Genomic DNA, 26,493 nt, shown 5'->3' on the forward strand with positions numbered 1-26,493 from the left:
CGACTGGCATTCCAACCTCTAATGTTTACGGGTCTCTTGATAAGTATTAAGCTCTTCACCGAACTGTAGGGGCTCCTCGCACAAGACACCAATTGGATCCCGGAAAGTAAGACCTCGGCCGTGTACGCGCTCTCGTTGCCTCGTAACCATTGATGCGCCGGCGTCCAAATCGACGCGACCTGCTGTGCAGGAGCTTGGCCGACTGCGAGGATTTTTATTGCTGTTGCGGACACTGAACCCGCGTCGTAATTTCTGATTGCCGATTTAGAATCGCTACCAATGATCTTGGTCCGATGTTACGTCAGGGCCAGCGCAATGGCTACCTCATCTGCCTCAGTTGCATCTCTGCGTCCGGTGCAGCAGCACGAGACCGGTCCTCCGCACTCCCGCGAAACTACCGCAGCGTAACCCTTGCACCCGTCGCAGTGGCTCAGCGGTTAAGGCGCTAGGCTACTGATCCAGAGTTCCCGGGTTCGAACCCGACCGCGGCGGCTGCGTTTCGATGGAGGCGAAACGCTAAGGCGCCCGTGTGCTGTGCGATGTGTAGTGCACGTTAAATATCCCCAGGTAGTCGAAATTATTCCGGAGCCCTCCACTACGGCACCTCTTCCATCCTTCACTCCCTCCTCTATCCCTTCCCTTACGGCGCGGTTCAGGTGTCCGCCGATATGTGAGACAGATACTGCGCCATTTCCTTTCACCAAAAACCAACCAACCCTTGCCACATTCTCACATTCCGCGGCGTCTGTATAGAATACGTCCCGTCTACCTTAAAACCTAGCCTGCAGTGATCTGGCTCTGTTTCTACGTCTGCCCCGATCGTTATGCACCGGGTGCATATGCGGGGGTACCCCTGACCATCGCAGGTATTTTGTCGGTACTCCTGGCGCGGTGCTCGTGCACCAGACTCTCCAGAATACTCCTACCCGTACGACTGCACTGCGTAGTCGCTGGTATTGGGTTGTTCGAGCCGCTTCTATGAGCTCATCGAGAGTTCGATACTCCGAGGCTCAAAATCTTGTTAGTGGACGCGTTTGGGGAAGGGCCGTTTTAATCCCCTTTCTAATCATAATGTCCACCTTCTTCTTCTCTGCCTTGTGAAGCTTTAGGAATGGGGTGACGTATACAATTCTGCTAACCTCGAAAGACTGCACCAGTGTGCTTGCTGACTATTCTTTTGAGAAGCCTGCAGATTTGGCTCGTGCTGGCTTCGAGTCTCTGAATCAGAATTCTTGCCATTCGCTGAATTTTCAATACCAGGACGCGGGTACTCTCCGCCGGGGGAATGACGTTGTCGTTTATCCTCAGGACGATCCCATGATCCGGATGCCTATTCTTGCGCGTTTCCGCGACTGCTATAGCCGTTAGAAGCGTGAGCTCAATCTGCCCGTCGTTGCCCCTGTACATCCATAGGGTCAAGTCGTCCGCGTAGAGTGTGTGGTGCAGCCCCTCGATCTCAGCCGATTTCGCGGGGAGACCCAGCATGGCGACGTTAGAAAGGTGAGAGAAAGCACAGACCCCTGCGGCGTCCCCTTGCTAGCTAGAGTTTAATGCCGTCCAACGGCTAGCCCCCCATGCCAATCGTTACGGTTCTATCGGTAAAAAGATAGTAAAACGATTTTTTTGCGCCAAGACAACACACACAAGACGACACCACGGGCGCTTACATAGGTGTACGTGCGGGTCCCCACGTTAAAGTGGCTCTGAAACACCTTCCGAGGAGAGCACATCACCTCTCTCAAACACTGCATTGTGTTGTCATGAAAACCTGAGCCAAATAATACATTCCTAAACGCAGCAGAGAACCCAAAATCACGCCTGAAAGTTGGCGAGCCCTTCCCGGCGGCTTTTTCATGCCCGCACCCTCCTCCGTCGCTCGCACGTGCGTATACAAGTTGAGAGGTGGCCATTGGTTAGATTCTATCAGACGTCAGGCAGCTACCATCGCCGCGTAGCTCTGGCGGGTTAGGAAGCTTCGTCCCCGGAGGTGGGGCCGGTGGAGGGGCGCCGACTTTCCAGCGTGCCAAATGTGACGAGAGGAGAGGGAAAGGCGCGAAGACGCTGAAATTCAAATTTTTACTGCACAGAGCTCAGCTTCTAAAAGCGCACTAAAAAAAATTCCTGCTATACAATATTCGTGAATCGGCGTGCTTTAACATCCCAGGCATACCGCAACTTTATAGAACCCCTTTCAGAGCACCCAGGTTCGCTAGAATGGCCGAGTGCTTCACGCTGTCGAAAGCTCTGGAGACATCTAGGCCTACCACTACACTGACGGTACGATTATCTATGATTAGGTCCTGAAGTTGAAGGTACATCCAAAGCTGATAGATGGGACCTGAAACCGGTTAAGGTTTCCGTGTACACGCCCCTATCCTTGAAGTACCTGTTCAGTCTAGTCGTACGACGTGCCCCATCAGCTTGGCCACGCACGACGTGAACGAGATGGGCCGTAGGTTTTCAAAACCAGGCTTTTTCCCCTGCTTGGGAAGGAAAATCAAGTTGGCGGCCTTCCAGCTGCGGGAAGTTTGCTGTTTTCCCTACAATTTTGAATGTATGCAGTCAGATGCCCTCGATTCAGCATCAAGGTTTTTTTTTTTAACTTCTATTGCTAATCCGATCCGGCTTCCCGGCCGTCCTCGTTCTGAGGTGGTTCAGTTCGGCTCTGATCTCGCTCACCGTGATCATCGGGCCGTCTAGATCCGGGTTTGCCTCCCCAGAATAATCACGCAGAGGGGGTACGCCAGAATCCACAGAGCAGAGCTACCGATCATAATTATACGCCAACTTTTGCAGCTGTTGTCTAGCCTCCAGTTTATATTTATCCGGATCTAGCTAAGGCCTGAGTGCCACTTCCTAGCCTCAATTGCCTATGTCTTGCCCATCTGGTCACAGATACCGCCTCAATTCTGTCTAGTCAGGGCCCGGTTCTCAATTTCTTTATTCAGAGCCACTAATTGGCGCCGAAGATTCCTATAGCCTTTCTTTTGCGCGAGTCGAGATTACACCGATTTCTTCTTTCGCCATAAGTTAATATGTTTGTCAACACATTCCTGATTCTCGTCCACCTCGAATTCTTCGGCGGCCTCCCTGACCGATTGGATGCCCTCGAACTATTATGTCGGCTAAGTGGTTTCCCCTCACTGCATGTCCTGGAACCCAATCACATTGTAGGTAGATAAAGAGGAGGAGGGAAAGGCAGGGATGTTAACCAGAAAGGGGTTCCTGTTGGCTACCCTACACTAGGGAAGAGGAATTAGGGGACTAAAAGGACCAATCACATTGTGCTTGCCGGCTAATTGTAGGTCTTGTTTAATAGGCTGTCGGTTAGTTTGTTGACCCCCCCTGTTCAGGGTTTCTACACGCTTACTGCGAATCTGTAATTCTGTGGCTTTTATTTCTTGTTTGCTTCTGCGGTGGCGAGTGCTATGAGCGTTTATTTTTGCTGTGCCTATGTCCCGAGTTTGTTACCGTGATGGCTGCTGCCATCCAGCTTCCATGTTTACACAGAGGACGTTTTTCCTGGTCGAGTTGACGTTTATGGCTTTCGCGTGACTACGTCCCTGATTATGCCCTACCAGCCTCTATTTTTTTTTGTTAAATGCTTTCCACACATACTTCGAGGAGCTAGAGGACAGAGGGGAAAGGCTCCACCTCCAGCCCAACCCCCAAAATCATAGGCGACTCCAAAACCGCCATCAATAATTTCTCTAAAGGCCGGATCTCTCCCATCACCCTCTGCCTCCTACGATCTAACCCCCCCCCCCCCCATCCACACCAACCAGCTCACCTGGACCCCCGCACACTCCTCCCTCAAAGGGAACGAGGCGGCCCACTCACACGCCCGAGGCATTAGAATCCGCGCGGGGCCCAGCCCCTATCCCCGCCACGGAGCGAGGTAGCAAGGGGCCGGCTGACCACTCAGCGGGGCATCATTCTTTTAATTACCGACTTGGTCTACCAATTTAACCATTGGCCGACAGGTCCCTATCCTGCGCGCTCGAAATTTCCTGGCGTCAGCGTCAAATGCACGCCTTCCCGAATCCCGCTGTTCTCTCCATATCTACCCCTATCACCCTATCCCACATCATGTGGGCCTGCCCTATTACACCCTTCCGCTTAATCACTACGTACCGAGGAGCAGCACGTGGTAGGCCGCACTGCGCAGCTCGGAGCCGGGCCTTCGGGATCGGATCGTCCAACGGGCTCCGCTCCTACTCAGCTAATAAAGTTTGTCTTTCTGCCCCGACTCTCAAGTAAAGTGTACCATGGGGCAGACATCTCGCCGGACTTTAATTCTGAAGCAGACTTGCGCTGTGGAACCGGTGGGATATGCTGAAATGGACTGAAGTCGTCCTGAGAGAATTTGGAAACATACAAGACTGCCTACCTTTAGTCGGTGGATAATTTCAGCTGTGACGTAAGCAACGAAAGCGTGGTGTGCGAACAACCAAATCCTTGCTGGATAAACGATCGAGCGAGGCTACCAGGAATTCGGATAACGCTGGAAGCGCGATATAATAGGAAATGAATTAATATGCTGCGGAGGGCTGACTGAACTGAGGCACACAGTTACGTGCACAACTAAAAACCTCAATTACACTATAAAACTTATAGTATGGCACATTTCACTCAATTTCGGTGGCCAGTAACGCAGGAAGCTATAGTCTTGCAAAAACTGCGCCGCTTGGGTAAATGCGAGAACGGTACAAAGCAAAGTAAATAAAACATCCTATAATCGGACACAACTCAAGAACACATCAGCAAATGCTCCTCAAAGGAGGCCCCGTCACGCACTTGTGACAGGGGATTAACCTACTGTGCCTCGAGATTAACTGCGATGTCATGAAAATCGATCAACGCCATTATACGGCTAGAGGGAGTCCTTCAAGCAGCATTTGCCACTGCGTTCTTGAGTCGAATCCGGCTATAGTTCGGCGGAGGTTTCCAGTGGTAATCTTATGATTATCTTCAGCTGCCTGATCAGGTATTCATACTTGAAAGTTGGACAGCCGTGCTTACATCGGCAGAAAAACTCATGGAGCTAGACATGTTTAATATATTCTAAATTCAGTTCTTGCACAGCAAAAAGCCAAAATGAAGCGTTATTAAGCCATCTGTGCACCACTCTACTAGTGAAAAAGGTGAGATTTCATCAGTCCAGAGCGATTTCATTTGAGGGAAATTGGCAATATAACTTTGCCAACATGATTGAGCCGTATTTAAGCAAATAAAATAATGGAGCGCAACCGTCAGTGCAGAAAGTAAGCGGTTGTTCAAGACTGACAGACCAGAAATACTTTTGGAGATTTTCTCTTCGCAAATGACACTTTTCTAACTGCCGTCAAATAATTTTTTTTTTTGTGACCGATTGTCAGTTCCATCCCTAAACCTCACACCAAGACATACTCTTAAAGTTTTGATGTCAGACGGGTGAAGGTTTTAGCACCGCGTTCTCAGAATAGTGATTCTAATAATGCTGAGAGCCAAGGAAAAAGGTGAAGCTGCTAAGGAGGAGTTATGATTGCATGCACTTATCCATGCGTGCACTGCTACATCTGAATAATGTCATGGCTTCAAAGTTGAACATGTCATGCGACAAAAGTTCAAAGTGCCCGCACAGAAAGGGTTTAAATCCATATATGTGTTGTCAGGGTTGTACCTGGCCTTCAAGAAATCATAAGCTGCCTATGTGCTCACTCGTTTCGTAATGGTTACATTACAGATGCGATGACCTAGTGGCATAAACCTCTCCTGGAGCTTGGAGACAATACCGTCTAGCCACAGATGTTGAACCTCATTAGTGTCACCTGTTCTAAGCCCATTAAGTGAGCCGACAACTAATGCTTGCAAAATAACAAAACAGCACAGCTAGTGCATAAAAATGATCTTTCATGCAATAGCATCGACCAAATGAACTTCAACATGGTAATTTTTAGTACACTATCCGATGCCAACAGAGCAACGAGAATGCAGCTATGGTTGCAGTCATTTGTATGACACTATAGACATGCCAGCATATTTAAATGTATGTTTCCAAGTGCATATTACACGAACATTTTTTTGTTGCCTGATGACATGCCCTGTTGAAGTACAAGCTGGGCAAAATCTTATGTATGCACAATTCCTTCACACCTGGATTAGACGGAACTGTATGGCTAGCTTAGACTTTTCAATCATCACAAAAAATGTGGCATTGCAAAGGTACAAGGACCAGAACATGTACAGCACTCCATTCATGGAAGACTGCAGGTATTACCTGTGATGGCATGCCTTAATATCAGCCCGAAGCACATTTCCTAGAAGGATGAACAGCTCACAACCTAAAGAACAATGCTGTTTTACAGGGTACTTTTACAGAACACACCTTAAATTCATCTGTGGGGTCCAAACTTAACAACTATCACAGCACTGGTTATTACTATAGGAAGCGAAAGCATGAATAATCTAAAGCACAATCAGGAATCTGACAGAATAAAAACAGACAGAAAAGTAATTTCTCATCAACAAAAAACATATCCTACTCCACACTAAAGTATTGACATGCACGCACCACTGTGTGAAACAAGAGCATTACGTTGTACCGAGGATCGAGTGAAAATAGGATGCATTGGAGGTGAAGAAGTGCATGACGGCAAGGCAGGAAAGGCAGTATGATGGCTCTCATACCTACAAAAATATCTACCGAACGTGAATAAACATTTGGTTTCAGTGGTGGGAATACTGATGGTGAGAAAAAACAGCTTGTTTCTGGATGAACGCAGGTCATCCATTGGTCGCGGATACCTCAGTACAGTACTCGTGTGCTGTGCCAAGATGAAAACATGCAAAGCAGGGCAGAGCACTTAGTAACACATCACTGTTTAACGAAATGGGCTTCACGACTTGCTTACATCTCAACTCTCAAGGTAGATTTGAAAGTGTTACATTTGGTATGAATATTAATGTACCTGGCTCGTGCGTTTATTCTATGCAAAAACTTAGTTCCCTCAATCACAACCTGAAAACGAAGAGAAAAAGATCCACAAGTGCTAGGTGCACTAATGCCAAGCAGACATTTCCATGTACGCATTTCCCCTCCGAAATCAACGCAAGCTGCACTTATAAAATATGGATTCTGGGGTGCTCCCGATATAAACCTGGCTTGCTTTCAACAAAATATAGGGGGGACCCTGCCATCTTTTACTGCACCTCAAGCTGTACACTGCCAAGAAATTGCTAGTAATGCTTGGGAAAGTTATGTGTCGTGAAGTGGCATCTACAGACAGACATATATGTGCACACCATGCACAACTAAATCACAGATAAAAGTGCAAATGTGAAAACAAAAGCATCTTCAAAGGCTTTTGGGAATACAGTACTTAATCAACTGCAGAGTTGGTTCTCACTTCTGAATTGTGCTTACAGCAACCTTGCCATAATTTACATTTATAAATTAAGACATTTCTATTTTTTCACTGTGATTTGTATACATGCACCTGTGTTCCATACACTCTCAAAGGAAATAAATTTAGGAAATAAACTTACAACACAACAAATTGCCATAATGGTGAAGCCCATAAAGCCAATTGATATGAACATTTGTTCTAATTTCTGTAATGAAACGTTAGCTAGCAAAGCAAACTCTATAAATTTATGCACAATGTGCATAAGAGTTGCAGCCTAAATACTGCAACAGAGACATTAAAAAACAGTTTAGAGTAGTCTGTAGCAAGCAACTCACATGAAAATACATGCATACAGCTAATGTAATGAACTGAACATTAACTGACATGTTAAGGAGAAATGCTACCATCATACTGCAGCCACTGTCACAATTCTCATAGAACAAATCAAATTTCCGAAGAAAACCTAAGCATATCAGCACCTTAAAGTAAAATGCAAAATGGGAAAAAACACACGAACATTCAGAGCCAAAGAAGTGGCAGGCACCTTGCTGCTACAAAGTTTCACAGCTACTCAAGAGTGTAATGCCAGCAAAAGATGGTTTATCACAACAGCTCTGCATCAAAAGGTGCTTCAGGAAAGCAGATGCAGTTCAAGGTGTGTATGACACACTATATCACACATCTTGCAACAATTTTTGGTTTAACTAAGGGATGAAAGATCTATAACCAAAACACTAGGTCTATGACCAGAAACTTTAACTATTAACATTCCACGAAGCTGGCACAAGCAGAAGGCACTGTTTGGTTGAGATACAAAAGTGTACCAGCATAATTTAGCATGTGAGACCAAATGTCTCATGACACAGCAGATATTTCTTGCTAAGGCAAGCTTATAATTTGTTGCAAAAACAAAAAGAAATAGCATGACAAAGACAAATGTCCAGGATGCTTCAGAGACTGTACACTTCTTGAACCAAAGCAGTCAAATGCAAACATGCATCACAACTGCTGCAGAGTTGCCTGATTTTTGCACAGCTCAATCACATTAGTGCAGCGACACAAATGCTGGGTGTCCGAGATGATAAAGTTGAAGGGTTACTAAATAGTACTTTAAGTCCAGCAGCCAAGCTGCAAAAAAGATCATGCACACTAAAACACAACAGTAACAACTATTTGCACAGATACACAATTTCACACAGTTTCTTATTGCAGCAAGCCTTGTGGAAAACCACCGTTGCACACATGATGCACAGAGAAATAGGAAACAAAAACTAAGTTCACCGGGTACAGCACACCTTACTGCAAACTAAGACAAAAGTAAGCATAGTAAGAATGCTACCTTAAGCGTCAGTTTTCTGATGCTTTCAAATGCAGTGGCACCAAGTACCATAAGGACCCTGGTTTCTCCAGCAATATTTGTGGTGCGAGGTACCTTGGATCACTGTCATTCACAAGCTGCACAATATCACGATGGAAACCTTGCTCCTTGAGTCTTTTCATCAAATTCCCTCGCCATTCTTCATTAGTCACCGTAGATCCATTCATACTTGCTTCAGGAAACAGTGAGGATGAATCGGGAAAAGTCACACAGCTCTTGCAATTCCACCCAGATGGCTCTTTACTTGTGCCCAGTGTCCACTGCTCTACAGCCCACCCATGGTTCTTAGTGAATGCTTCGAGCTGTGCCACAGGAAAAGCAGCTGCCTTGGGTGGTGTGGCACAGGTCAGGTTGTAACGACACAACACACTCAACACAGCGAAGCTTGAAACAAAGGGGCTTTCTTGTTTCGAATTTGGCTCAACTGAGTTGCCCACCAGAGCTCCTGGCTTGCTCTCCCAAAGGAAGCTGTATGCCAGCCTCCGAACATTCAAGTAAACAGGCTCTGAGAAACCTTCATAAAGTTTGAGGAAGAGAAGAGCTTCGGCTAGTGGCACTGTGGTAAGGTCGGTCCAGACCAGAAGGTCATCCAGACGGAAGTCAGAGAGACGCTTCCAAAACAATTGCTGGAGTACATCCTCAGCAGCAACAGATGAGTTCTTAAGGTCCTTCAGGGGAAGGTACACAATCCTTGCATACTCCTCTCGACCACCAAAAGTACGCTCGATGTCTGCTAGAAGGCGATTAGTCCTGTCTGCGATGACAAAAACATCTACGACTGGTCGCAGGTATGCAACTTGGAGTCGAAGGAAGTCTAGTTGCATTGGGCCTGTCACAGATGCAATGCTCAGAAGCCTCCTAGGTTTGACTCGACGTCTGACCCAAGCACCATGTCTTGTGCCACCTTCAAGGAAGCTTGAGTTCCACACAACCTGTGAAAAATATAAACACAGATTTTAAAGGAGTTCTTTCCTTCCTCCATGGTTATCCCTTTTTCCTGTCTCCTCACCTCTTTTATTTCATTTCACCATTCTGCCTGCTATCCTTTATTTCCACTGCCCCAGCTCAGGTGCTTCAGTATCAATGGTAGATGCTGGGGCTAGCAAAAATATTTTCTTTCCTGTTTATTATAATTTTATTAAACCACTTCATTTCAAATCTTTGTCACATTATTCACCCTAAGCACTGCATGACTTCAGTAATTTGGGAAGATAAACTACATCTAATATTAGTTAGCGCACGATCATTCTTTGCCATTTTTACAGCTCTTCTGCATGCTTGGGTATCGAAAGGACCGACCACTGACAAAACGTGTCACGAGCTTATAGCAGGAATTAAAAGGTCGTGCCTTGTATAGTGAGAACTGAGAACTGCAATCGAAGAAAGAAAGATTTATAATTTTAATCTGCACTGCATATTGCCTAAAACAAACTGATGTACCATCTTGCGATGAGAGCTTGCCATTATCAGTGTATCTCAACACACGACCACATCTCAGAGTACTGTGGCTGATTTGCTTTAAGTGCATAGTTTCTTTTTCTTCCAGAAGTGTTCACCATGTTTTATTATAGAGGTTGAGGTTATTGCAAGCTACTGGTGGATTTAGCCTTGCGGATTTTGCTGGCAATTACTCCACCGTATCATGTTATTATAGTTTATGCTCTCTCCAGGGCATCCTTAGATGAAGAGTGATGCTCCATTTGCATCGTCGGCAATGTGCTTTTAGCTTTTATCACTAGATGGCACTACAGTGTTTTGCCTTTCTTATTCCTATTAAATATGTCATTGTAGAACCCCTTAGATAAAAACTAAAGGAGAAAACCAGGTCAACGGCGTCTGGGTACGAGATGTTGATGGCCTTTTGATTGTCGGCCTGCCAACTAAACTCCATCACATACCTGCTAGGTGCAACTACAGAAGACAGTGGCAATCCCAGACGCACAGTCCTACCCAATTTTTGTCTCTACTTACCACTCCTTTACGTCAATCTTTTAGGCTTGCTTAGGGCCATTCTTGCTTTCGAGGCACCCTACCGGGCGCACGATAGACCACCACAGTTTTGCCGATACAAAGGTCAATGGTATATTTCAATAAATATAATTTCGAAAGGAATTAATTACTTTAAATCCAAAATTACCACCCTGAAATAATTCATTACATTACTAAATTACTATATGAGCAACATAATTCATTACATTGCAAAACACCAAAAGAAATAATTTAATTACATTAATTTAATTACTGCCATGTCTGATGAACATCACTGTGCTGTAACAGCTCTGGATGTGGAAGCTGAACTGGATGCTGCTCTACACTAAAATTGTTTAATTACTGTCTGGCAGGTGAGATTTACATTATTTTTTGTTACACCACTCTTACTAACGTGAAATCGCATCACGTTTTCTGATCATGGCTTCCAGCATTGGAGAGAGAGAAGGGTTTTGAGGCGGGCTAGTTGGTGGATTTCGTTCATGATTGAACTGCGCGAAAGAAACGGGGACCAAGAAGAAACACGTACACACACACAGCGCAGACTTCCAACTTTTAATTCGAAAAACGCCTCGAGCATTCCTTTTATGCACACCTAATCACCACATGACACAGCCAGGAACCAACACAGCAGATAAGTTTAACAATTGGGTAGATCCGAACTAGGGAACCAATCGAAAAAAAAATTTGTAAGCGTGTGCATGCATGCCTAAACACACTTGTTACCTAGATAAAAGGAGAGAGGAGGAGGCAAGTGAACACCTGACATTGAAACTAAATGACACACGGCCGAACCATATAGTACGAGCAAAAGAAAAAACTTAGTAGGCAAAAAGCGATTTGACATGGGACCAACAGTAACAACAGTAAACGATGAAGGTGCAAACACTAAAAAATAATCGAAAGGGCATAAAAGCGAAACCTTATGAATGATACAAAACCAGAATACCAACGAGGTTAAAACCGAGAGTGAAAATGGAAACAACAAAAAACAAAGGTAAAAGCGACGCGATGATGAATAAAAAACTAAAACCAGGCTAAAACGTAAAAAGGAAGGAAACAACAAGTAACAAGAGTAAAGGTGCAGCGTTACAAAAGACAGTCTAAAGTTTTACCTTCTAAAAACGAGATTTATTCATTTGAAAGCAGAATGGATGGAGTGCTCACGCAATTGTTCGTATTCTTTGCGATTAAGAAGGCCTCAATTATTTCCCTTTCTGTCTTTGTTCTAGCTGTAGCGAGGAACTTAGTACTTTCTAGAAACGGGTGGCAATCACTTTTTTTGCAAAAAGTGATTGCCACCCGTTTCTATTCAAGTCCTATTCAAGTTTCTAGAAAGTACTAAGTTCCTCGCTACAGCTAGAACAAAGACAGAAAGGGAAGTAATTGAGGCCTTCTTAATCGCAAAGAATACGAACAATTGCGTGAGCACTCCATTCATTCTGCTTTCAAATGAAAAAATCTCGTTTTTAGAAGGTAAAACTTTAGACTGTCCTTTGTAACGCTGCACCTTTACTCTTGTTACTTGTTGTTTCCTTCCTTTTTACGTTTTAGCCTGGTTTTAGTTTTTTATTCATCATCGCGTCGCTTTTACCTTTGTTTTTTGTTGTTTCCATTTTCACTCTCGGTTTTAACCTCGTTGGTATTCTGGTTTTGTATCATTCATAAGGTTTCGCTTTTATGCCCTTTCGATTATTTTTTAGTGTTTGCACCTTCATCGTTTACTGTTGTTACTGTTGGTCCCATGTCAAATCGCTTTTTGCCTACTAAGTTTTTTCTTTTGCTCGTACTATATGGTTCGGCCGTGTGTCATTTAGTTTCAATGTCAGGTGTTCACTTGCCTCCTCCTCTCTCCTTTTATCTAGGTAACAAGTGTGTTTAGGCATGCATGCACACGCTTACAAATTTTTTTTTCGATTGGTTCCCTAGTTCGGATCTACCCAATTGTTAAACTTATCTGCTGTGTTGGTTCCTGGCTGTGTCATGTGGTGATTAGGTGTGCATAAAAGGAATGCTCGAGGCGTTTTTCGAATTAAAAGTAGGAAGTCTGCGCTGTGTGTGAGGGGAGAGAGAGAGACAGAAGTGGTAGAAAAAGGCAGGGAGGTTAACCAGTAAAACGTTCCAGTTGGCTACCCTGCACTGGGGGAGAGGGATGAGGGGAGCATAAAAGAATAAGAAGTAGAAAAATGCGGTCCGTAGCAAGCACGACAGGCAATGACACAAGCACTGTAAGTCACAGGCCGCCGCAGCTGTAGCCTGCACACTCTCAGGGCTGCCAACTGCTGCGACCTGAGTGGAACAGATTGAGGGCCCTCCATCACAAGGCAGTGCAGACGTTTCAGTGTCAAGAAAGGCTGCTTGCCATTGAGACATTGGATACATAAAATTGGGTATGCACTGAGTGAAAAATTCTTGGTAAAATTTTTCTACAATGCTTTTAACAAAACTGCTGCGCAATAAAAAACCTTAGACAGCAAGCTCTATGTTGTGTCTAAAAAAGATTGTGTGCTTAAAATTCAGTGTTCGATCCCTTGAACATTTGTTTCTTGCACTGCCAAGTGCCCACACATTCTCTCCTCTCTGATCAACATTGTTACACCTTGCAGCTCTACTGATCTGCAGTTTACCTGGTGCCTTTATATTCAGAGTGCACAGTCACTCTCTACTCATTGGCACAACTGATTACCTTGACACTGTAACACGATAATGCATTCTCCCTGCGATACAATTCTGAGCAAGAGAAACCTGCAGGTACAAAAGATGAAAAATTGCAGATCTTTTGATCTCGCACATAATAGGATGCTAGATACAGATGATACAGTTGCTTGCACATACTTTCAGAAGTACAAAAGATGAAAAAAATTGCAGGTGGTTTAGCTCTGGTTAACCTTGGTAGAAAGCGAAAAGCTGCATCTATGCTTGTGGTCAAGCGACTGGCAGTTTCCATAGATAGCCACCATACTGACACACACACAGTAGTAGGCATTTTTTTGTTTGTTAAACATCTTGCTTTCTTCCAAAGGACATTAAAGGCGCTCACATAAGACATCTAGTATATATTTAATACAGCTTCAGTTATATTTACAACTGTATTATTGCTGGTGATATGTAAATAGTAAATTGGTTGTTGGGGAAAGGAAATGCCCCAGTATCTCAGATCTCAGGGGACACCTGAACCGCCACGTTATGGAAGGGATAAAGGAGGGAGTTAAATAAGAAAGGAAGAAAAAGGTGCCGTAGTGAAGGGCTCCGGAATAATTTCCACTACCTTGGGATCTTTAACCACTGATATGGCACAGCAAAGGGGCGCCTTTGAGTTTCGCAGCCATCGAAACCCGGCCGCCGCGGTCGGGTTCGAGCCCGGGGGGAGGTATGGAAACAAATCCGGTTCCAAACGATGCCCGAACCCTGCAGATAATTTCAGAAAGCCAAATTGAAAAAGAAATTTTTTTTAAAGGAAATGGCCCAATGTGAGACAGGCCTCATTTCGTTTTCTTAAAACCAACTTTCATTTTACTTAGATCGTTTACAGCATGCTTGGGGTGTCGACCGAAATATGCGAGACAGGAGTAATTTCCCTTCCTTAAAACCAACTTTATTTCACTTTCTTTCCCTTACGGGCGCGGTTCGGGTGTCCACCGAGATATGAGAGACAGGCGTCATTTCCTTGTTTGACCTCCAGCTATATTAAACTTGCGGCCCCGCTGACGGCTCGAAAAGCTGGCGTAGTGAAGCTTTTCGCTCCAAAAATTGCAGCTCTTTTGATCTAGCACGTAACAGGTAGCCATCGATACAGCTGCTTGCACATACTTTCAGACTGGAAAAGCTACCACAAAGAATTCCACATAGAGCAGCTGGCAGAACAGTCGCGCAGCACCACAATTTAAACTGGTAATGAGACATCATATTGATTAGTCTACATGAAAATGACAATTACATCACTAGAAACCCATACCTGTGGAATACCGCAGTCAGCGCCGTAGTAGGCCCTGGCACAGAGGCACTTTCCGGCTTTCTCGGAATCGGCGGCCGGCAGCGAACCCTGGCGGAAGCACCACTTGCCGACCGCGCTTCCCGCCGACGCCTGCAGCGGGTAGTAGTGGGCACTCATGTCCGCGTTCTCAAGCAGCGGCAGGTGGAAGATGTCGGCGGCGATGTCCCGGTACGAGGCGTCCCGGTTGTGGCCGTCGCCGCCGCAGTGCTGGCACAGGTCCGTCCAGAGGCCCCCGCCGTGGCGTGCACGGGACACAGTGCCCGAGTTGACCGCAGCCAGCAGGAGCACGAGCACGTTGAACGCTATGAAGCAGCCCACGATGATGCGGATGCGGCGCACGCTGCAGCACCAGGCCGGCAGGCTCACCTCCGCCTGGGACTGCTTCTTCCCTCCGCTCTCCGAGGAGCCCCCTGCCGACAACGAGGGCGCGCGTATGAGCACGCAGTTATTCGGCCAATGCTGCAGCCGCGCGGTGTGGTTTTTTGCGAAATTTCGAACTCGTTGGTGACGAGGGCCGCTCGAATCAGGTTCTTGCACCGCGGCGGCAGAAATCGCGATCGTTTTCGCTTGCATGTGAAACTGCGGACACCAAGAGAAGCGAAAAGTTGCAGCGGGCCACGTGGGAAGATGAGACTCGCAAGAACATGGTGGCTGGCGCAAGACCGGGGCAAATTTAGAATCAATGGGACTAGCAGCCGACTTGGCAGGTGATAAGCACGAGCTCTGAGCAGGCGCTAAGAGCACGACGCGGCGAAGAGCCGGTGGACTTCCTATGACCTGGTAAGAAAATGTGCATTTCCTTGGCAGATTCGACATTATACTGCTGCACGTATCCGACGTTCAGTAGTTGTCGCAAGGGGAGAGACCCCATCAAGGCTTAATTCGCATACAATAATGTGATGGGATGTACAGGGTACTGCAGCGAAGCCGTGCAATAATTTTTAAAATTACGCTTTCCGATGCATTAAGGTTGCGTACTATACCATGGGGGTAGATACTAGAAAACAGGTGAGCCACACTAACTAACCTCGTGAACTAAGTTCTAGCAATTAACCTTTAACTACACAGAGTGCCAGGGTTGTATAGGACTTGCACTAGCTGACCGTTAGTAAAAGCCACACCAGTTTTCAGAATATCCAGAACACAGTTCAGATCTCGGCTTTGACAAACAAATCCTGGCCCGCCCTGCGCGCCGATTAAAATCCGCGCGGCCGCTGCGCGCGCACACACAGCCAACAAGCAGACGCCGCTTGGCGGCGCACCTGTACCGTCTGTTTGTGGCTTTCGTTCATCGTAATTTCGTTCATCGTAAGTCACGAAAACGATTCACCTTGCCGAAACTTCAGTGCTCCCGAATCCGCCAGCTTGCACTACGAAGCGTTCAAGGAAGTTTGCTGTGGCAATACAGCGAGGAGAGCAAGAACAAAAAAAAAAAAAAGGGACGAGATCACACACGCAGCGCATGTTGTATATGCTGTGTCGTCAGAATGAAGCATCAAGTAGACCACCTCAATCTGAAGAACGAGAGCCGCCTGCAGGAGCCAGCTCGGCGCCGCAGTCTGAGTGCATGCGTGCTCATTCAATGCGCATAGTTTTGGGAGCTAAATTTGCTTTACAGCAAGCAAAATATAATCGCAGTGAGAGAGCTAGCCTATCACCACCGGGCAGCCTGCGCCGAGGCCTATCTCGACGAGATCGCAACGGAATATTCGCGATCGCAATGGCGCCACTAATTTTGACACATAGCACGATTTAAAGAACCAGGACTACAGAAAATAACACAAAGCGCTTACTAAACAACGCTTATTTACTCGTGTAACACGCACGAACCATGACTGTCCTCTTCCCTGTCCTCCCATTCTAATTCTCCTGCAGTTATCAATCTCGAGACAAGCAGGCGATTTCATCGTCCGACAAGCTAGTCGAAGGACGGAACACACTGTTCACTTCTGTCGATGTGAAAATGCTGTATAATCGATCCACTCGTTTTGTCTCTAATTAACAGTTCAGTGCCCTAAAGACATGAACCGCACCCACGGCCATGATAGTGAGCAGATAATGGCGAACTTTGTGTTCAACTGCTCGCATTTACATAAATTTCGGTTCGAGCCAAATATACGTATCCACATTTATACGTGATCTGAAACAGAATTTTTAGCGAGCACACCAGAAATTGATCCTTGGGGCACGCAGCACACACATTCCTCGGCCTTTTCCCTCTCAAGTCTTGGAACAATTTTTCAGCCTCCACACGCAGATCATGATTTATTTCTTGTTGACGACATGTGCACTCCAAGCCTTGTGGCCACATTTTTGCCATTTGAGTATGCCCATGTGCGTAGCGAATGCGAACTATTTTACTAATCATCTTCATGAACGGTTTTGTTAATTGAATCTGAGGGTTGAATCCGTAGCCTTTTGGGCCATTCACCAGCCGTTCAGAAGCAATCAGTATTTCAGGGTACCCTGTTGCTTTTAAGTTGGCAACGTGATCAGATCATAAAACATTCCCTGCACTCCCCGACGACATGACAGTAAGGGGAGATGCAGCTAAGGAATTCTCACCTAATTTATAATGGCCGCAACTGTTTTTATGTATAGGCGTCCTCGTAGCCAGCAACAAGAACCAGGAAGTCAACGTACCAAAAAATTCTGAGCACTTTTCCTATCAAGTCAACGTCTCCAAACGTCTAGCTCGACGCTGCGATCGTGTGTGACAGAGTTCTGAGCTGAGATGAGTGGAGCTGCGGGCAAGCGTCTCTTCCTTTTCCATGGCAAAGTGCAGATGAGTCAAGAAAACACGCTTTTGCCCTGGCATCTAAATTTATTAAACTCGATGGCGAGGCCTGCCTGCCACTAGCGCGACTAAATCACAGAAAATTGGTTTCATTACGAAAAACGAGTAACCGATACAATTACTTGATCTGAGATGCAACTGATTACAATGATCAATTACAGCTCTTGAAAGCAACTGAAAAATTACAGAGAATTAACCGATTGCTATTACGTCATTTTTCATCCACCTTTTATTAGCATATAGCACACACGAACGAGAATGAGCTGGTGCGGCTTGCTTGATTTGTAGTCGGTTGCAGTGTATACATAAGTTGGTTATTTCACCTGCAGTTGCTTTTGGAAGTTTTCTTCGGCATTTTTTCCACGTTTCCTTGCGTTAAAATCGCAGAGACGCTGAAGAGCATTTCGATGAACGCATGGAAGTGCTTTGCTTTAACATGCGATGACCTAGCGCATCACCTAGAAGTTACGCCAATTGGTTGGTTGGTTTTTTTGGGGAAAGGAAATGGCACAGTATCTGTCTGACCGCGCCTTAAGGGAAGGGATAAAGGAGGGAGTGAAAGAAGAAAGGAAGAAAGAGGTGCCGCAGTGGAGGGCTCCGGAATAATTTCGACCACTTGGGGATCTTTAACGTGCACTGACATCGCACAGCACACGGGCGCCTTAGAGTTTTGCATCCATCGAAACGCGGAGACGCTCTGACGGGACAAAAGCCAAGCATGACATTCCGTTGCGCCGTTGTAGTGAAATGCGAAATGCAAAAGACGGAACATGGGGCCAGTCAAATACACGCCGCTCGGACTTGCATGTGCGGACATCCTCGCGCGTACGGCTTTCCCGCAACTCGACCGGTGTCGCCATAACACGAGAGAATCTCGCGCTGCACCAGTGTTTGCCATAGAACTCGACCGGTGTCGCCATAACACGAGAGAATCTCGCGCTGCACCAGTGTTTGCCATAGAGTTCAGGTTATCCAAGTTGTGCAACTGGCTAGAGCTTGTTTTTGGGAAAGAAAATGAAGTGACATATGAATCGATTACTGGAATAATTGACTACCGTGGAACGTTACTCCTTACAAAAAGTAAAAAAATGGATTACAAAATTCTAAGAAAATGTAATTTATGGCACTGTGCACTTGTAATGTGCTATGTATAAGTCTGGTTTTAAGGAAAGGAAAGACGTAGGACAGATAGCGCCGAGCACGGCGCGATTTCGCTGCGGCTTCGCGGACGCTAATGACGCGCAAATAATTCAGCACACGGCGCCTCCTCGCATGCACCGCTACGCGCCTCCATTCCCCCTTTCCTCCATGCTCTCTCTACGATTACCCCCCTCTCCGCTTGCCATGCCTATTTTGATACCGAAGGCCGCCCCCTGAGTTCAAGGCGGCCGGCCGGGCATGTAGCACGCAACAGCAAAACGCAGTAGGTACAGCCGAAGCAGCAGCCACGGGATTGCCGTCACGACAGCAGGCGTCTTCATGAAGGATGTCCGGATGTTCGACAGTTACAGCATTCATGGGACGTGACGCTCTTTATGTGTCTGCCCTTTATGTATTAAATTCGAATCTTCGAGCGCAAGTCACGGATAATGCGTTTTCTGATTTATGGACCTGAACAACTGTTGCCACGTCTACAGAACTGGTACTCAAGTTCCGTAGGATACAAGTTTTTGCCATAACAAGTTCAGGTGTATACAACTCGGGACAAGATCGATTAATGAAACTCCGCTTGGCTACAAGATGCTACCGGAACAACAAATGCGACCGAAACGCGGAATTTATCCAGCAGCGCCATTTTTGCACTACTGCTAGAACAGCAGGTGGAGGACAGTGAGCGCTGTTGCCCCGCGGTTGTAGCATTTCGTCCTTCGGAGTGCACGCACCGGAGCAAAGCACAAGTAGTAGTAGTAGTTGTTGTGGTTTATTAAAATAATAATAAAAAGGAAGGGAAAGATTTTTGCTAGCCCCGGCATCTGCCATCGATACTGAAGCACCTGAGCTGGGGCAGCGGAAGTAAAGGATAGCAGACAGAATGGAGAGATGAAATGAAAGAGGTGAGGGAACAGGAAGAGAGGATAGGGAGAAAGGTAATATACACGAACTATTTACACAATAAGAAATGTGTACAGGTTGCACGTCAGATCAGTTCATGATGAAGCAAACACGAAGTGTATAACATAAATGCGTTTCTTGTGTTCCCATACTGCCCACCCTACGGTTGCATAACCGGCGTAGCTCGCGCAGGCACTATTAACGTTATGCATTCGGAACGCCCTCGGAAGGTGTCAAAGAGAGCGTCAGTCTTTCTTTCCCTTTTCACTGAGAGTAAGCATTCGCAGGTATGTCGGCTCAGTCGCTCCGACAAGGAAATCCTGAAGGGAGCTGTGGCCGTCCTGAGTCGCAAGTGTCACCTCCCCACGGCGAACAATAGGCTTAAAAAAAAAAAAACAGGTTCGCTTTCTCTCTCTTCAGCGGCATAACCCCAGCGACCCGCGCGAAGCGGACTGACAACAGAGGCGGGCAGGCGTCAGCAGTAGGCTGGAGACTTTTTGCGTTTATTCTTTCTGCCACCCACTCTGCGCCATCCACGGTAACGTTCTTTTATTTATTTTTTTCTGTTCTAACGGCGTGAAGCCCGAGTGGCACGAAGACACGCCCTCGCCTGCGTCTGTCCGAACCGCCGCGGTGGCTAATACCCTCTTTACACGGGCAGCCTTAACCGTGGTTAAGCTTAACTACAGTTAAGGCGTTTAACCACGGTTAGAGTTAACTGCAGTTCGCCGCGCTTACACACAGTTTAGCCATCTCGGTTAGTGCGACGAAACAGATCATGTGATACTCGCCTCGGCTCTCGGCTCGGCTGCTGGCCTGAAAGACGCGGCGGTCGAATTTCGATGGAGGCGAAATTCTAGAGGTCCGTGTACTGTGCGATGTGAGAGCACGTTAAAGAACCCCAGGTGGCCGAAATTTCCTGACCCCTTCACTACAGCGTCCCTCATAGCCTCAGTCGCTTTGGGACGTTAAACCCCCATAGACCAAGCATCTTTCCGAAGCGTTGCCGAGCCGCCTTGGGACGCATCCCACCTCGCTAGCTGACGGTAAGCAAACAACCACGACTCACCACTACAATAATGAAAGAAAAACTGCACAGTACGAACACCGACAGTTACGAAAGCTTAAAGCATTGGCCTTTGCATGTCATTCCCTATCAACACCTTTTCTTTTTAAAGTATGGTTTTTCTATAGGCATGTTCCAAGGCCACTCTCTTTCGTGTGTAGTTCAAATAACAAAGCGGAAAGCTTGAACAAGGAATGTAACGACACACATGCCTTTCGCTAATCCAGGAAGCCACGACGAGTAGTTCGAATTAATCAGACAGACTGAATAGCACAAGGTTGACAACAGCGTGTAGTGAAATGACTGGTACCTATGCATGGGGCGAAACTCAACTGGAACCTGCTCCTGGAACAGCAGATCGGTTTCTTTTACGTGAGTAATCAACGAGCACTGCCACGACAGCTACATATGTGGAGAACGGACAGCGCGGGAAGAAGCGCAAGAGGCATGGACCACCTCAGGCCCCATTCCTCAGATATCCTGCACGATGAGCGAGCGAGGTGCAACGTCAAAACACGAATAGCAAACCCGAGACGAGAAATGAAATGACAACAACACCCTGAAAGCTCGGTCACTCGAAGTAAACGCTCTATTTAAGCACTCAGGTACACCGCAGTCCCAAGTGATTGAGGCTAACCGGAACAATTAATCCCACTAGGGACGTTAAGCCCCACGTACCGCAGTTCTACTGAACAGCGCACTCTTCTACACGTTACGTGCGAACACGACATGCTAGTTTCGTTTTAGTATTACTAGCTCGTGTTTGGTGTATTACAGCCTTTACGGTCGCTGCGCCATAAAATGCCGGCTTTCTGCTATTACACGTATTACTAACGTAACAGCAGATTAGTCAGCAAAGAAGAAAATCTGTTCTGCTACCTAGAAGCAAGGCGGTCAGGATCACTATACATATACTTCTACCAGAGGTGAGCAACCTCATGAGGTTTTGACCTCATGAGGTCGACCTCAACCTCAAAATGACCTCAACCTCACGGTGAGGTCGGCGACGGGTCGAAATTTCGTGAGTGAGGTCAGCAAATCAGACCTCAACCTCATGCGTGAGTTTGAGGTTGAGTGAGGTCGTCATTTAATGAGGTCGAAATTTTGAGGTCGAGACTTTTTGCAGTTGCCACGTCTTACTCCGACGAGTGCCGCTTCCGAAGCGGAGTTTCAGCGCATCACCGCAGTGTTCATGCAATGACGCTTGGTGTTCGGTTTCCCCTGTTTGGACAACCGGATCCCACAGTTCCCTCTTCGATTCCGGTGCTGCGCCGTAATGTCCGTTCAGTCCGGGCCTACAGGAAGACGCACCCCACTGGCCTTCCCGGAAGGAGTGTTATTGTCACATCACGCCACTTTCCCTCCCTCTTGCCCCATTGGCGTAGCACCCGGCTGCCTACCCGTCGGCTCAAACTCCCGGGAGCGCGCAAAGCACGTAACTCACATTGACCCGCGGTAGCCTTGTTTGATGCCGCAAACAAATAAGCTCAGTGCAACAAGCACGCAATAAATTCGTCGCAGCGCGGATGGCCCCAAGCAAGGCTGCTTCGTGTTCATGCTCGTTGCCGGCGCTGGCGTCATGGCTCTTGCCTTGCAGTCGAATAAGGGGGATTCATCCTGCTGTACATTACCAGCTGACTTAACAGAATGGAGTAGTCGGCACAGGCGAGAGAATGTGATTCAGGTGGTTCCTAACAAGGGCACCTGCTGATTTGATTAAAAAAGCACGAAGCCAGAAAAACCGTATAACACCGTCGAAGCTTTTAGATATCGCTGCGGGGAATTTTGAGCGGAGAGCCATGGTGCTCTTGACAGAGGGAGCGCTTCACGCTGCTTACTCTAGGTCAGTTATTTTGACCCGTGTGATTTTAATAGTTGGCACAGTGTTGGAAGGGGTAATCTAGCCCTTTCTTTCAAAATGCCGCAGGTTCACTGAGTCATCGGAGAGTACCCAGGATTTCGAAACCATTACCATCGCCACCTGGAGGGAAGTGGCGGAATCGGGGGAGGGTCTTGACCTCAAAGGAACATCAACATCATCATCATTAATTATTAGCTGCAGGTATTCCTATTTTCCCGCACAATAATTGTCTTCGGTTGCTGGGTAATGTACAATATTTAATCAATATTCTGGCAACTTTTAACTTGGTAGCGGTATGTCAGACTTCCAAGCGCTGTGGTGTCTTGTCTCGCTTCGTCCCCGTCTTTATTCGCGCTGTATCGCATTATGGAAAAATACCAACTAGCCCGATCTGCCACTCTTGCATGTCAGACTTCCCCGGGCTCATGAGGATACACTGTTAGCATCATCATCATCGCCATCATCTCGAGAATCAAATGCATGTGTCGTTGCAAGATCTTTGCAGTATGATTACATGGGAACTGGCGCGTTTACCTGCTGGACAATCCGAATGTAATTAATGCGGACAGGGTTGTGGGCACTCTTTGTAATGCGTCATGCGCGCATGTGTAGTAATGTGGGATCCGTATGGATCTTGAAATGGGGGTGGAAGGGGGTGAATGGGGGCCTGGTATGAGGAGAAATTACATCGTTGTCACATTACATCGCTGTCAAGTGACCTGGTATGACGTCACACTCGCATGACATCAATAATTATACTAATCAGTCCTAGCGTTACCTAGTTATATTGTCATTAATTATTTATGTGACGTCATCACCTTCGTCCCGTGACTCGTCGGCTCGTGACGTCGCTTAACGCCGTTTCTTCCCGACACTTTTTTGCAGATATGAGCATAAAAGTGAGCCATCTAATGCTTGCGCATTAATAAAAGAAGCCAGTCGCTTCTACAAAGACATAAATAGGTGTTTGTTGGTGTACTAGAGTTGCAGCTTGTTAAGTGTTTTCGAAGGCAACATACAGAAGACTGAAAACAGCATTCTCGCTATGCCGGATAGAGCTAGAAAATCGAAATATACTGATATGCGTCTGCATAATCGTCGCATTGGAAAGTACGTCGATGACCAGTTTCTTATATTCGGTAACTATTCTCAAGCCTGAAAAAGGTATCGTGAATACCTCCCCCCTCCTCCCAATTTCTGGTTGATGCTGTAGAAGGGCTGTGTTTGTCAACTTCCGGTTCAAGCGTGAATGAGCGAGAGGCTTCCAATACGAAGAAGTATACACGAAGCAGGTTGCAAAATATTGACCCATATAAAGTACTCACCGACGTACTGGTGGTAACCGCGTATGGGACACCCCTGCCCACAGGCCATATACTGTCTGAGGGTTCATCCCAGAATATAAGCTTCTACTATTGCGTGCACATCAATAGTGTCTGTACACACCTTATTAAATAATGACAACATCATTTTGGCTTTCCTGTCTCACAGGATTCTCAGAATTGTTTTTAACTGAAAAACTTCTTAATCGCTTTTTGCTTTGTTTTCGTTTGTTTTCTGAGGTCGAGCAGCCGACCTCAACCTCACAATTTGAGGTTGAGGTGAGGTTGAGTGAGGTCAGCAGTGGCCTCAGGAAAAGTGAGGTGAGGGCGTCTAAGGAGACCTTAACCTCAATTGATGAGGATGAGTGAGGTCAGCAAATTATTTTTGGGGTTGAGGTGAGGTCCAGATACTTTCAGTGAAATGCCCATCTCTGACCTCTACACAGGGACGATTTTACGCTTTACTCTTCTTGGAGGGGTGGTGTGGGGGGAATTCCATTTGAAGAACGCGTTTCCTGCACTTATTTTGTCGAAAAATGTTGTTCAGCATTGTTTTCCTGCGTAAAATATTCCGAAGGTGCCCCTAAACCTGCCCATGCCTCTGGTCCTCCCCCTGTCCTCTCCACCTTGTACGAAACGGGGAGCTGCGATAGCATGCCCGGTGCTGAACGTGTACAACATTCACCACGTCACCGGTCACTCTGCTGTCTTTTTTTTTTTATCCCCACATACTTCGAAATACAATTAGCGTACTTTTTGAAGACGGTCTGGTCCTTGAGTTCGCTCTTATCAAGGTGACAAATGCCACTGTGACGCAAAGACACCAAAGATGGCGATATTTCCAGGCACAAAAAAGAAAAAAAAAGAAAACGTCTCGAGGCCCATCGTTATTTGCAGACATTTTATTGGGCTTTCCTTCACGCAGCAAAACCAAAGAACCAAGAGCACCGTTTGTGCGATTCACAGCCCTCTCGTTCGATCCCTTCAGCACAGTAACGCCCTGCGCATGACATACAACAGAGACAGTGTAAATGTTAATAGTTTTGGTTCCTGGTCCCGAACGAGCTTATTACATTGCTTGCGGGGTCAAACAGCAACGTTGCCGCTCGCATAAATATTGGCGTCTTGAGAGAAGTAACTAGCCAGAGGAGCCGCATTCCGATGGAAACGAAACGCGAAAACGCCCGTGCGCTCTGCGATGTCAGCGCACATTAGGGAACCCCAAGTGGTCTTAACTATTCCGCAGCCCTCCACTACGGCGTTCCTCATAGCCCAAGGAAAGAGCAACTTGGGTCGGAACTTAATTCCCACCGGTGGCAGCGCCTGCCATAGAAGGGCAGTGGCGCATCGCTTGACCGCTGCGCCAGGAGGGGTAGGAAAGCTTCCAGGGATCTATAGATGTAGAGAATGAGCGATTCCCCATATATGGACACTAACCCGTTATCGCCATCCGAAGAACTGCTACCCCTTCACACTGGATCTGAACACCAGAACCGAACCGAAAGGAAATTCGAACTGCTAGCGCACCTATTCGCATTTGGCCTGAACTACGCAAGTCTATCAATTTTTTTTATACTTCCGCATAGCGGGTGACACAAACTACGAAATTCGACTCGTGAAGTTTCACTAGGCTGGGCCTTACGCAGTTAACGGAACGTCACAGGGAGAATATAAGTTTAACGCCCCCTTCGATTCTGCACAGTTTTCAGGCCAGGCCTGTAAGCGGCTGCCGCGCGCGGATTTGCGACGCGAAACGACAGGTCTGCACAAAGCTGCAGCGTGAATGCGCAACGAGCGACGCGAAGCGCGCTCACTTTTTTCCGGAATCCCGCCAGCCGATGCGGAGTGCGCGCAAAAGAGTACACAGGGCACACGCAGGCACAAAGCGGCACTGACACCGAAAGCCGGATGCGGCTCGCCGCGGCACGGCTGCCAAGTTCCCGCGCGGCTCTGGAAGCCGTCCGCCTTCGTGAAAATCCCGCGAACAGGCACATCGTAGTTGCGCCATCGCCAAGTCTCCTTTGTGCAGAGGCTACAGGGAGCTTGCCCACAGAGAGCGTGAACAGCTGCAAGCAATGCGAAAGGAGACAGTATACGCACTCAAGGCGCAGCGAGAGCTCCTTCCCCGCGATCACGTGACCAACCGTGCAACCTCCGCTGTCATTGGAGGCGCGGTCATGAGACGCTGCCAAACGCTTCGAAACGCCTTTTGGATGCTCTGTGCGCGTCCGCGTAGGGGTTGGAAGAAAAGGCGCGGTACCAGTCTTGCAGTAGATGGCACTACCTCGCAAGAAAGGGTTAAGGAAGGAGTGAAAGGGGCAGAGACTAAAAAGAAAAGTTTCGAGACTTACGCAACACAGCGTAAGTATAATCGATTTTTAAATTTTGTACATTTGAAGCAACCGTGGTTTTGTTAAAAAATTGACCTACGATTACGCTTCTCGGTAATGCGATTTTTGAGCGCAAATGCAGCGGTATTTGAACCGTACGCGACCGCATATGGAAGACGACGCTTGTTGTCGCTGCAGTTGAACCGGCCTCGACTCGCTAAAATCGAGTTCATGTAAACGTGCAGTCGTCCAGATGGGCTGACCTTGCTCAACTAGATCCCCTGACTCGGCCCGTCGCTGTCGGGTTCATGTAAAC

General features: G+C 46.9%; 1 protein-coding gene across 1 annotated transcript in view; it reads right to left on the reverse strand.

The window, feature by feature from the left end:
• Positions 1-2,922: 2,922 nt before the first annotated feature.
• The window catches only part of LOC144098331 (beta-1,4-mannosyl-glycoprotein 4-beta-N-acetylglucosaminyltransferase-like), a 37,361-nt gene continuing 13,790 nt past the window's right edge, over positions 2,923-26,493 (reverse strand). Inside the window, exons 2-3 of the mRNA XM_077630889.1 lie at positions 14,711-15,159; positions 2,923-9,698 (exon numbers count right to left, since the gene is read on the reverse strand). Coding sequence (XP_077487015.1) covers positions 8,736-9,698; positions 14,711-15,159 — 1,412 coding nt within the window. The 3' untranslated portion in view covers positions 2,923-8,735. The remainder of the gene's footprint in view (positions 9,699-14,710; positions 15,160-26,493) is intronic.

Source organism: Amblyomma americanum, chromosome 7 (assembly GCF_052857255.1).
Source record: "Amblyomma americanum isolate KBUSLIRL-KWMA chromosome 7, ASM5285725v1, whole genome shotgun sequence".
Taxonomy (NCBI): domain Eukaryota; kingdom Metazoa; phylum Arthropoda; class Arachnida; order Ixodida; family Ixodidae; genus Amblyomma; species Amblyomma americanum.